Source organism: Temnothorax nylanderi, unplaced genomic scaffold, assembly GCF_030848795.1.
Source record: "Temnothorax nylanderi isolate EJ_2023f unplaced genomic scaffold, tnyl_v1.0 TNYL_tig1453_pilon, whole genome shotgun sequence".
Classification (NCBI taxonomy): Eukaryota; Metazoa; Arthropoda; class Insecta; order Hymenoptera; family Formicidae; genus Temnothorax; species Temnothorax nylanderi.
This window is the reverse complement of record NW_027250515.1, coordinates 1-14,365: the sequence shown is the minus strand read 5'-3', so window position 1 is coordinate 14,365 and position 14,365 is coordinate 1. Positions and strand designations below refer to the sequence as shown.

Below are 14,365 nucleotides of genomic sequence, written 5' to 3'. Positions count from 1 at the left end.
AATAAACAATTTATATTATACAATTAATAATGAATATTTTGTAAATAGTTATGACATAATACATTTTAAACTTATAAATATGTAATAATAATATTTCATATTCGAAATATATTTCAATAACTGTGAATATAACCTAACTTCTTTGTTCAAAGAAATTTATCTAATGTACTTATAAATAAAATGTTCTACTAAATTAAATATTATTTGATTTAATAGTATTATATATGTTTAAAATCTTGTTAATTATTAAATTTGTATAATATTTAACAAAATCTATATGTATGTACGTATATTATCTAATGTTATCTATATCCTTTTATTAATTCCTTTTAGTAAAATGGAAGATCATCACTATTGTGAATCTAATAATACATATTGTACAGACAATGAAGTGTCAAATAAAAATGAAAATAATATTTCTATAGAAGAAAAAGACGGTGATGCTTTTCTAATTGAATTATATAGAGAACGGCCATTTCTGTACAATAAAGGACACAAGATTTTAAAAATATAATAATTAAAGATAATGCTTGGAAAGAAATTTCTAAAATAATGCAAAATAAAAATTATGGTAAATATCAAATATTTTTAATTAATATTTCTTATTATGTCTTATTGCTAATATATATTATGCTAATTATAATGATAAAATCTCAACATTTTTACAGGCAACTTATATACACCTGATTATTGTCAAACTAGATGCACATCTCTAAGAAATCAATATAATCGTGAGAAACGAATAATAGATAGTCAATATAAGAGTGGAAGTGGTGCTTCAACTCATAAACCTTTTGCATTTTATACTCAATTATCTTTTCTTGACAATTATATCAAGAGACGAAGGTTTATAATGATAATTGCTTGAAAATCCGCATTTTAATAGTATAATATGTATATATACTTATATATTCTTATATTTTCAGAACATGCAGTAATATAAAAGCAAATAAAGCTTCAACATCTACATTATCTTTAGAACTATCAACAGAAATTCCACAATCTAGTTCAAATGAAGTATTTGATACCAAAGGAAAATCAAGTCATTCTATGCACGAAACAGAAGATAATAATTTTAATGGTGAAAATAATAAAGAAAATATTTTAGAAGATACTCTTGAAGCACACGTAACACATAAACGCAACATTGACAAAGATTCACAATCAGACGTATTACATACAAAACCTAAATCTAAAAAAGTAAAGTCGATGAAACAAAGGAATTAGACAATATGTTTACATCGGTTAGCCAGAAAATCATCAATGTTTTAGATAACAAACGTGAAAACAATAATGAAGACGAAGCATTTACACAATTTATTGTTGCTCACTTGACAAATCTTCCACAATCTGAGAAAAATATAAGAAAGAAAATGATAACAGATGCTTTATTTTCTCCACTATAAAGAATTAATATTTTTTGCTTTTAATGATTTTTATTTTTTTCATACATTATTTTTATTTTTTATTAGTACAGTATTTTTTATTACAATATGTGATACATTACTATATGTGATATTATAAAAAAGACTGTTTCTTTTAAGTAAGATTTTAAGTTTAAAATAATATTTTCAGTCACATTGTTTTTTAAATCTAACATAATTTTATTATTTAATACGCAAAACAATATTTTTGTTTAACATTTTTTATCTATGTGATAGGTGATCTTAGATAGATGATAGATATGTGATAGATGATCTGATATGTGATCTTCACTATACTATACTATATATGTAATATTATTAAAACTGTTACATATCACATAAGATTTTAAAAGGTAATTTAAGAAAAATAATGTTTTTAATATATGTACTATTTTGTTTTTCTAAAAGTAAGACATTATGATTTTATTGTTATTTACTTATTAATTTGTATGTGCATTAATAGTTCTAAAGCACTTTCCTTATTAACTATGTTTATTATTTAATTGCTTCATTTGTATACATTTGTAATGTATATCTTGCTAATTATATAATTATTATATAAAAAATTCGATTTGTGGTATTTGTTTTTATTTACATAGATCTTTATTACTAGATACACATCAACTTACAAAAAATTGTAACATTATAGTTAAAACATTATGCCGTATGACTAAAGACAAATACAATAAAAACAAAATATATAAATGACTTTCATTAATAAATAAAAAAGTAATTAATAATATAGGTAATACTATGCGCATTAATATTTTGCTTGTAATGACATTTCACTATTAAGAAAACTTTTCTTAATTGCTGCAATGTATAAACTTTCAGTAAATAAAGTTAATTAGGTTGTAGAAATTAATATTAATTGATCTAGCAGTAAGGAGATAATCGGTATATAAACTTTACATATAACAATATGCAAAATCGGTACGGCATTATTGTCAAACTCTAATTATACATAACACAAGAACTATATATGTATATATATATATATATATATATAAAGATTCTAAAACTTTATCTTATTCATTTTTTACTTAAGTAGAGTTCAGTTTAGAAATTATGTTGTCAAAAAGCTACTAAAAAATATCAAGCTATATAATTCTTGAACACATTCTTTTTTCATACTAACATTTTATTAGAAAGAATAAGATTAAATAAATAACCGAAAATTAAATGTATGTGTATAGAAACCATTATTTTTATAATATTATTAAATATTTTCACCATATGTACCCCTTCGCACGTAATCGTATTGCCACGGTACTTCTCCTTCAGGTGATATGAAATATTTACACAAAGTGTCTCTTTGTTTCGAAGCAGAAGATACGGTTTCATTATAACATAGGTTTTCCGATGAAGACAACCACTGCATTTCCTTTATAAATAAAAATAGCATGGTTAATTAAATTTAAAAAATATACAGTAATTAATATTTTAATAACAATATTATATACACATAATGTATCTGCATTTATTTAATTATTTTATTATATTAATTATTAATATTAAAATTTTTTTAATTTATCAAAAGTTTAAACACAAAATTAAGTTATATATATATATATATATATATATATATATTTATATTATCTGCAGAATAAAAATATTTAAATGTTTATTTTACCTGATTATTTGTATCGTTTTCAAGAAATTCAGTTGTGCTGTATAACTTTAGTTTACAGCGTTCTTCTTCAACCATTACAAAATTATGTAAGCAGAGCGATGCTGTTGTTATCAAATCGGCTGATTTTGGCAGCATACAAATGGATTGTCGAAATATTCTCCATCTATTGGAAAATATTCCAAAGGCGCTTTCGACTGTTCGCCTAGCCCGAGAAAATCTATAATTGCATATTTTTTGTTCTTCATTTAAGTTTCTTCCGGTATATGGCTTCATAATTCTCGTATTTAATGCAAAGCATCGTCTGCCAATAAAAAAGTTGGTGTACAGATCTGACTTCCAGGTAATTTGAACGTTCCCTTTGGTAGATTTAAATTTTCATTTTTCAAATTTTCTCCAATTAATGAATCGTTAAAAATTCCGCCATCGCTGTTACCACCGTATGCACCAACATCAACTAACGTAAATCTATATACATGGTTTGCCACTGCCATCAAAACAATACTATAATATTTTTTGTAATTATAAAAAAGACTTCCCGAATTAGGGGGACATTGCAAGGTAATGTGTTTTCCGTCTACTGCCCCTACACAATTTGGCACATTCCATCTCTTCCAAAATCCTTCAGCATACGACTTCCATTCTTCTTCACTTGGTTGTGATAGATACAGTGGTTGTAATACATTTATTAATATCTGACATACTTCTTTAATTAACATACGCACTGTTGATTCACCAATTCGAAATGATAGAGCGATAGACAAGGAAGATCTCCAGTGGCAAGATATCTGAAATACATTTTCATTAAAATATCTACGTTATTAATATATTTATTATAAAAAGATTATTAATTTTCCATTTCTCTCTCTCTCATTCTCTATTAAAGCATGTTTCGAGTAATAATTATTTTAGGCAATTTTTGTATATCTGACAAAAATAAAATATTATTAATACTATTTAATATTATTCAACATTTATATTTAGTCTAGAATACTTGTTTTAGTCTATCACAGAATCTGTCTTTGTTACTTTAATAAAATTTCTTTTTTATTGTTATTTCTACAAAATATAATTATTTCGAAAAAATAATAAAAGAATTACTTATAATTACCTTAATACTATTATCAATCTCTGTTCTGCAGGAAATGCTCGATAGCTATTTTTTGTTAAATAAGGTTCAGTTAATTGAAGTAATTTGTTAAATAAACATAAATTCATTCTCGTATAACGAAAAAATAAATTTTCATCATTTTTTAAATCTTGGTAAAGTGTCTCATAAGCTCCGTATTTGTATCTCAGTTGGTTTATTGGTCGCACGTACCATCTTCTTTTATACCATCTAATTTGTTTTTTTTTTCGTTTTAATAATTTATACAAAAGCATCCAATGTAAAACAAGCAATAAAAATTGCTTATTTCTATGCATTATTTTAATATACCTGAAATTAAAATTGTTTTCTGTAAAATAAATTAAATTAAATATTATACAAATTTAATAATTAACAAGATTTTTAAACATATATAATACTATTAAATCAATAATATTTAATTTAGTAGAACATTTTATTTATAAGTACATTAGATAAATTTCTTTGAACAAAGAAGTTAGGTTATATTCACAGTTATTGAAATATATTTCGAATATGAAATATTATTATTACATATTTATAAGTTTAAAATGTATTATGTCATAACTATTTACAAAATATTCATTATTAATTGTATAATATAATTGTTATTTGTGTTTATACATATACACACGTTTTACGTTTATTCCTTAAAACGTCGCGTATACTACACAAGACAGGAAACATTAACACAGTATTGTGCGTTACATAAGACAAAAGACTTAAGGCATAAAACACTGCCTTAAGGTTATAAGACAGCCATTCTGCTTAGGCCCGTAATAACAGAGAGAAGAATTCTTCTCTCTGGTAATAACAAGAACAGTCAGTAAATGGAAAACACTCCGTGACTCCGTGTCTCCTGGTGTCTCCTGCCGACCCTCCGACCCTTAACGTCTCCTGCCGATCCTCGAGCGTCGAGCCAGTAATAAAGTGAATCAGGAAATGGAGAAGATAGCATTTCTTACCATTTGCACGCTCCTTAAAGGTATAAGTACTAAATTATCATTTATACCTCACAATTTAAAACTAAAATATTACTATATTCTTAAATTTTATCAGATGGATTAATAGATCTATTCAAAAAACTTAAAACGTGGCAACAAATAGTATTCCTGATTATATTCACCATCTTGTCGTGGATTTTAACATACGTACATTATCGCTTTAAAAATAGGTAATATAACACATATACTCTACGTTTACGCGAGCGTTACTTCTGTAGTTTAACTTACGATATATCACTCGTTTACGCGGAGTAAATTATCGCAAGTTACTACAAAATCCCGTTTACGCGAAGGAATTATCGTAAGTTACTACAAAAGTAACGCTCGCGTAAACGTATTAATATTAACATACATTAATTATTACATATATACAGACATATACACGGTCTTATAGATTGCAACGATTATTTTCGATCCTATTATTTTGGCGTAACGGCACAAACGGTGAAGAGCTGCTGCCTATTTTTGAAAGGGACACACGATACATAAACAACAACACTGTCAATATACATCACATATATAATACACACGTTAATATCTCCCAGCCGGATAGAAATGTGCAATTTATATAGAAATACGTTCGGGCAGTCGGGTGAGTTTCAACCAAATTTTCTTCACAATTATTGTATCTTTGTTTTTTTCCGTATAGAATTCCGTACAGAATAAGAAAGTTTACAAAATACAAAGATTTTAACTCTCGAGCTTTTTAGATACAAGAATTTATGTCTAATCATCAGCTTAAAGATCGCAGAATTTTCGTTACTTGTTTTTCGTGAATTTGTCCATTATAGTACTTTTAGATGCAAATTTCAGCATTTTGAAAAGTTTCTTTACTATTGTTTATTTATGTATTTGTTGCATCTTATTTTGTACAGCTTAATCGCAGCGACAGCGACAGCAGTATGCCGCTTTATCTTTTTCGTATAACGTTCGTATAACGTTATCTTTTTCCAGAGAGAAGATGACGCGGATAAATCTGAACGTTCCTGTTCTGCCACCTGAGGAGCTCGTGACCGAACAGAAATCGCGAAGCCGCTGCCTCTTAACTCTGAATCCCAGGTGCCATGCGCAGATTGTAGGACGCGCGCATCAAAGAGCTCGAAAGGATAAGATGCGTCAAGGACGGATTGTCGTCGACAAATTGCGTGCTGCAAAGCTGCTGTAGCCGATGTGACCAGTGATCGCGGTGCATGTGCCAATGCTATAGGTGTTAAAAGCAACCCCTACGACGGACGCAGCAGCGAGAATTACGCGCAAACGCGAGCGCGATTATGTACATACAGAATAATTGACTAGCGAATTTTATTTAATTATTTTTTTGTTTTTATTCTTCCTGCGAGTTTGTAAGTGTGTCTCAATTTACTACCGCATAGCGCCTGTATATAATTATATATATATATATATATATATAAATTATAAATATATATATATAATTTACTATATATATATATATATATATATAATTTACTACCGCATAGCGCCTGTATATAATTTCCTTCGCCTTATGTAACTTCATAAAAGAGAACATAACACACACGCGGTTTACACACGTACACACAACATTACATCCCACACAGCACACTTTTTCGCAGGAAGAACCACAATCACAGTTTGATTTGTAAACAACGGTTCGTATGGTAATGATTAAAAGGACAAAATACAGTATACTCTTGCCACGTCCTGCCCTGAAGATATACCGACACGTTTTGAAGCTTCAATTTCGTAAAGACGATCCCGAATTGTATTGGCAATAATACAGACGAATTTTGCATAAAATTGATCTCTTATATCGTACGCATTTTAATCTGCGAGATTTAATTTATAACAATTTTCATAAGTTAAATCTTTCAGATTACGATTGCGATGTAATTCTAGTTTGTAGACAGTCTCCACGTTGTACATATGAAGTATAGTGCTAAAGATCTCTTACGAACAATAAGGATATCAGATATGTGCTCCTTAGTAACAAGATTCCTGAATGTTCGAAACGGGCTTCATTTGCTGTTGAATCCCGCTTTGGAAATGTATCGGCACATTTTCTGAAAAAGCGCAGAGGTAATCTCGAACTCTATTGGCATTGGCAATAATATAGATGATATCTTGCATAAATTCAATCTTCGCGACATCGTGTAATTTGTACAAATTAAGCCTTTTCATAGATTAAAAATATAACTTGGCTTCAAGATACTGCTCCGCATTGTACAGATGAGACGTGTTTCTAAGATCCGCGAACGATTTGTCGCAAGCCAAACCGGTACCGCAGATGTGTGTACACGCGCAATTATATACACTCGATGTACATACATTCCGCCTTTTTCGCGGTATTTTATAAAAAGGAGCAGATATTTTCTATCTCCAAACTGTTACTTGTTAACGTTAAATTTAAGCCTGTATCGAGAATTCTACACGCTGTTTGTTCCGACAATTTCCATTGGACGTGTGAAACGGAAAAAGAGAAATTATCGACTGATTTTACACGATTTTACGTCACGTAAACTTGTACTTTATTTTCACAAGTTTTACATATAGGAGTAGCACATTTATTTGTCATATAGCTATCGATTTTTGTGTTGTATCGATGCCATGTTAGGTTCTCTATTCCAGTGGCATGTTCTTTTCTATATGTATCTAGTAAGTTCAGTTCAGTCTTGTGTAAGCACTCGTACGTTGCACATCCTCGTATTAAACGTGTAAAAGTATAATCGTCGTTAATTACATATCCCAATCCTGTGCCTCCCATAGCAAAGTACAACAGGTTATGGGCCCAGGGAGGTCGAGAGAAGAGTAAAAACCGGGTTGTGTATCGACGTGAATACGGGCAGTGAGTCGCGATCGGTGACGTCGTGTGTAACTACCGAAGAAAAAGTGCGAAGATGCACGCGGCAGGCACGCAACATATTGATAAATTGTGCGACAACAATTACGAGGTATGGAGGATGCAGATGAAGAGCGTCCTCGTGTACAACGACTTGTGGGGTTATGTTTCCGGTACGATCGTAAAACCGGAAAATGCTGAAGCGGCAGCGGCATGGATAACCAAAGACGAGAAGGCGCTTGCGTTGATCGTTCTCGGCGTTTCGAAGACGGAGATCGGCCATATTCGAAAGCAGACAACATCCAAGGGAGCATGGGACGAGCTCGAGAAAATTCATAAGTCGCAGGGACCGGTCAGAAAGGCAGTACTGTATAGAGAGTTTATACCAGTCGAAGATAAAGCCTGACCAATCGATGGCTCAGTTCGTTAACGAATTTCAACAACGTGCTGACATGCTGCCGACGTTGGAGTGATTGTCCCGCCGGAACTTCTGTCGATAATGCTGTTGAGCTGCCTTCCGGAAGAGTTCGAAAATTTTCGCGTTGCAATCGAGTCCCGAGATGATATTCCTGAGGTAGGTGTCATCAAAGCCAAGCTGATCGAGGAAGATGCTCGAAGAAGAAGTAACGCCAGTGAAAATAGTGCTGCATTGTACTCTCGCACCCCGAGTGCAAATAAAAAGGGAATCCACGCAAAAAATAGTGGTGCAAGTGGTGGTAAGTTCCTTGGAAAATGTTTCAAGTGCGGCAAGTTTGGCCACCGTGCATCGGATTGCAAACAAAGTCACCACAAAATAAAGCCAATCGCGCAGACACTTCTGAAAAGACTGAAAATGAAGATGTGCTGATAGCAACTGCGATGGCTTGTGAAGTGGAAAAGGAAGAATGGTGCATTGACAGCGGTGCGACGATGCATATGTGCAAAGACAAAAAGTTATTCGAAAGTATAAGTAATGATCCGCCATGTGGTATTCGTACGGCGGGGAAATCTGTTGTGATGGCTTACGGGAGCGGGAAAGTGAGTCTCAATGTTCCATCACGAGACGCCGCGAGTCGAATTGTTCTTTCAAACGTGCTGTATGCTCCGAACTTACGAAACAATCTGATATCGGTATCAGCCATTACGAATCGCGGTTATTCGGTAACGTTCGGGAAAGAAAATGCGATCGTATCGCGAAAGGACGGTTCCACCGTATTTACAGCCACGAAGAAAGATCGGATGTATGTTGAGAAGACGACGCAGCAACAAAGTGCTATGATCGCGGATGGTTCGATAACGACTCTGAAGTTGTGGCACGAGAGGTACGGCCATCTTAATTTCAACGATTTGCGCAAACTGAAGACAGAAAATATGGTAACCGGACTCAACATTCCTTCAGGAGTAACCGAGATTCCATGTGAGATTTGCAACCGAGCGAAGATACATGCATTACCGCATCGAACTTCAGAAACAAGGGCAAAGAACACACTGGAGTTGATTCATACGGACATATGTGGACCGATGAATGTCACATCGATGGGAGGCGCACGATATTTTGTGACCTTCATCGATGATAGAACCAGGTACATCGACATAGTTATGCTGAAGAAGAGAAGTGATGTCTTCGCCGCATTTAAGAAATATGTAGCCAAGGTAGAAAGAGAGCATGGTAGAAAAATAATAAAAGTACGCTCTGATAACGCGAAAGAATACGTTTCAAAGGAATTCAACCAGTACCTCGAGGCAGAAGGTATCAAGAGGGAGTTTTCCGTCGAGTATACGCCACAGCAAAATGGCGTGGCGGAACGAGCGAACCGAACAATTGAAGAAATGGCACGTTGCATGTTATTGCAATCTAAAGTTCCGACGTCGCTATGGGCCGAAGCTGTAAACACTGCAGTATTCCTGCGAAATAGATGTCCATCGAGAGCAACGGAAGACAAGACACCGCTGGAATTATGGAGTGGGAAGAAACCGGATGTGAGGAAGTTCAAAACGTTTGGTTCTCATGTAACTGCTTTAAAGAAGGGTCCTGGCGTGTCGAAATGGGATGCGAAAGGCGAAGATTTCGTGTTTTGTTGGATACAGTACGGAATCGAAGGCGTATCGACTATGGCGTAGAGGTACTACAACCGTAATAAAAAGTTATGACGTCCGTTTGATTAAAAATCCACGTTTTGTAACTCAACAGTCACCAGAGAACGTAGAATTACCTCTCCAATCAGAAAGCACGAGAGTGGAGCAAGTAACGGACAATAACGACAGTGAGACTACAGCTGAAGATCAACTAGATGAAAATGAGTCAGAGGAGTCGAATCAGGACAAAGAACTTGTACAACCCCCATTAGAAAACCCAAAGAGAGGGCCAGGTAGGCCAAAGATCGTACGTACGGGTCAACCAGGAAGACCGAGAAAGGAGTACCAGACAGCAAACATCGCAGAAGTGGAAAACGACCCGCTAACCGTAGAAGAAGCTATGTCCAGTGTTCACAAAAACGAATGGATGGAGGCGATGCGAAGTGAGTACAATTCACTTATGGAATGTGGAACCTGGGAGCTTACCGACTTACCTCCAGGCAAGAAGGCAATAAGTTGCAAATGGGTATTTCACACGAAGAGACGTCAAAATGGTGAGGTGGAAAAATACAAGGCGAGATTAGTGGCTCGCGGATGCGAACAACGATACGGGATAGACTTTGAAGAAGTCTACGCTCCTGTCGCGAGGATGGAAACCATACGCACCTTGCTTGCGTTAAGTGTCGAGGAAGAATTACATGTACACCAAATGGACGTTGTTACAGGCCTACGTCCAAGGTGACCTTTCAACGGAGATCTACATGGAGCAGCCATTCATGTTCGGAGTTCCTGAAGAAAAGGAACTATATGGTTTGAAGCAATCCGGCAGAGAGTGGCATCAAAAGTTGAAGAAGAGATTAAAGAGCCTCGGTTTACATCAATTAGAATCCGAGCCATGTGTGTTCGTAGGACTAATAGACGGTGAAATAGTGATCATAATCGTTTATGTTGACGATCTGCTTATAGCATCGCGAAATTTGAAGATACTCAATACAGTAAAAATGAAGCTAAGTGAAAGTTTTAAAATGAAAGACTTAGGACAAGTGAACGAAATCCTGGGGATGCGCGTTGAACGTGAAGGAGCCACAGGGAGCATACGTGTTTCTCAAGAGGCGTACGTAAGAAGAATCATCGAAAAATTCGGTATGACATGTGCAAATCCGGTTTCAACTCCAATCGAAGCTGGTTGTAAAATTATCACGCGAAGATGAAGCAACATCAAAGGAAGAAAAGGATGAGATGAGACAGATGCCATATCGAGAACTTGTCGGGAGTCTGATCTACCTAGCGAATACTACAAGACCCGACCTATCATTTGCGGCTAATGCTTTGAGCCGTTTTAATGCAAATCCAGGAAGAGTTCATTGGAAAGCAGCAAAACATGTAATCAGATACCTGATAGGCACGCCTAGTCTTGGAATCACCTACGTTAAATCTGGCAAACCACTTTATGCCTATGTTGATTCCGACTGGGGAGGAAATGCTGACAACCGACGTTCCTGTACTGGCCTTGTGCTAACGCTAGCAGAGGGCCCTATCAGCTGGAAGTCCAAGCAACAAAAGTTCAGTCACCCTTTCAACCATGGAGGCTGAATACGTTGCACTTTCTGAAGTGGTGAAGGAGGTTATATATACACGACGCCTCCTTAATCACATGAGCGGCGGAGTCTACGTGAACGATCCAACCTGTATAAATTGCGATAACCAAAGCGCGATAAAGTTCAGCAAGGAGAACGTCTATCATCAGCGGAGCAAGCATGTGGACATCCGTTTCCATTTTACAAGAGAAGCTCAAGAAGAAAAAGAAGTTATCGTGCAATATATCCCAAGCGATAAAAACCCCGCGGACTTGCTGACTAAATCATTATTGAAAAATAAAATATCAAAATGCAGGGACATATTAAAACTAACTAATTGATTGTAAAGCATATATATATTTTTTTATTGTGTGTCGATAGGGGGAGTGTTGTTTTTCGAGTCAGTTCTGCATTAATCGCCACACATTCTGGGGATATCGACATATTCGATATATCGCATATAGCTATCGATTTTTGTGTTGTATCGATGCCATGTTAGGTTCTCTATTCCAGTGGCATGTCTTTTCTATATGTATCTAGTAAGTTCAGTTCAGTCTTGTGTAAGCACTCGTACGTTGCACATCCTCGTATTAAACGTGTAAAAGTATAATCGTCGTTAATTACATATCCCAATCCTGTGCCTCCCATAGCAAAGTACAACAAAAATAATTATTATAATTACTAAATACATCTTTTTGGTAAAATATATTTGTGTATTTATTATACTTTCATTTAAAAAAAATTGTAAATCTTAATTTTACTAATTGCAATTATGTTTTAACAACTATTTGTATTTTAATATCAAAAATTTACTAACAATATTATTAAGTAGTTTTTCTAGTATTTCGCCGAACAATTATTTCAACACAAAGAAGTGACACCAATCGCTCAAAACATTCAAGTTATGAAAAAGAAAAGAAAGATAAAATGGTTCGAAAATAACAAAACTATAAATAAATGTGAATATTTCGTTTTTATAAGCATTAACATATACCTACGTTTAAACCTAATTTATCAGATAATTTTTACAAAGTAAATTTGTAAGTAAACATATAAAAAGTAAATTGATTTGTCCTAAACTATCAAACAAAAACTATTTCAATTATTCGCCGAATGTATAGACGGACACGTGCGGATATCTTTCCTTCCATTGATTAACCAATTGATTAACCTGCAATTGATTTATATTACAGAAATCCAAGAAATATTCTGCAGTTTAAACATTGTTTCAAAATAACGGAACAATTATCAGGTATATCAAGTTTCATGTTAAAAAAACATAACTTTTTTAAGTTTTTGCACTGCGCTAGGTAATTCCAACTGGTAATCAGTGAGGACAGCATGGGACAAATAAACTTCTTGCAAGTTTTGATAAGAGGGAAGTAATCTAAATAAGCTCTCATCATCAGCTGGGCATTCGTATCTGTAACAAAAATGATGTAATTAGTACAGTACTTTAATTGCAAAGAAAAAATTCATGTAACTTTTTCAAGATGCAATTCTCGCAAAAGAAGCAAACAAATTTCAATAAAGAATACAATAATGTGTGTTTTAAAAGAAAATGTAGCACACACACTTACAGATTAAGTATCACTTTTTGTAAATTCTTACAGTTAGCGAGAGCATTAATACCCTCAGATGTAAGACGACGTGCGTACAGTGGTGAATCTATGAGTTCCAAGTCATGACACGAATTTTCCAACTCTATTAGAACTGCATCGTCTATAAAGTCTTCAAAGCCTGCCGATAACTGACGAATCCGTTGATTATTTTGCAGTATTTTGCAAAGACGTTCGGTTGTTATACCAGTACGAGAAAGGTTTAAGTGTTCCAAATTATTTAGCCCCTCGAGATACGAAAATCCTTCGTCGTCTATGCCAGAATCACTTAGATCCAGTTCTAAGAAAATTTGTATTACAAATTGTTATACAATTTACCAATAATCTTGACAATTATATACATTTACTATATGCATATACCTTTCAAATTTTTGCATGTCTCTGAAGTTTTAAGTAGGACAGGATTTAAACATTCTCCATCGTTGCAGTTACTTAATCTTAAATGCGTTAAACGCCTGCCGCAATTATCAAGAAAGTTTACGAAATCATTAACATCAAAGTTGCATCCTGTAAGATCTAATTGTTGCAAATATTTACATCTAGGTGTAAAATAACAAAATATATCGCACATATATTTGTCAGAGCTAATATATCGCATATTCAAACGTGTATAGAGTAGAGGATCCCGTGTTAAAATATCAAAGCGCCTATTATTTACTTCATTCATGCGGCATAATGTTACCACATCTAAGTATTTAAATATTTTTAGTAGTATTTCATTCTGTAAAGATAAAATATAATAATAATACAAAATAAATACTTTAATACTTAAAGTACGAAATGTCATTGTAATAAATATTGTGATGAGAAATAGACTTCTTAGAATACTTTACAGGAAGCGCAGATAAACTGCAACGTGATAGCTCCTTGGATTCATCCGATGAGAGTTTCATACTCTTGGCACAAGTCGAATTACTTTTCAATAAAATATGACGCGGATATCTCTGATCAAGAGGTTGCTCATAACCAGGGATTACCTCCTGAGATACCTTTTGTACTTCAAATTATTCTTATACGAAATCCTTCTTATGTCGCTGCAAATATTATCAGAACAAATTAAGGGGATCCTGGGCAGGGGACAATTACTGACAAAAACAGTCAGGGCTCGTTCTTTG

At 33.7% G+C, this 14,365-nt stretch overlaps 1 protein-coding gene and 2 pseudogenes across 1 annotated transcript; 1 reads left to right on the top strand and 2 right to left on the bottom strand.

Moving 5' to 3' along the window:
• The first annotated feature begins 337 nt into the window (after positions 1-337).
• Positions 338-1,430, top strand: LOC139787350 (uncharacterized; annotated as a pseudogene).
• A 724-nt stretch (positions 1,431-2,154) lies between these two features.
• On the bottom strand, positions 2,155-5,020 carry LOC139787349 (uncharacterized; annotated as a pseudogene).
• A 7,713-nt stretch (positions 5,021-12,733) lies between these two features.
• LOC139787348 (uncharacterized) lies at positions 12,734-14,238 on the bottom strand. The gene is made up of 5 exons (XM_071726446.1): positions 14,084-14,238; positions 13,611-13,971; positions 13,212-13,530; positions 12,916-13,054; positions 12,734-12,802 (listed from the first exon to the last, which is right to left on the bottom strand). Exons 1-5 carry the CDS (start codon positions 14,141-14,143, stop codon positions 12,734-12,736), a joined length of 948 nt encoding a protein of 315 aa, XP_071582547.1. The 5' UTR covers positions 14,144-14,238.
• Positions 14,239-14,365: the final 127 nt, after the last annotated feature.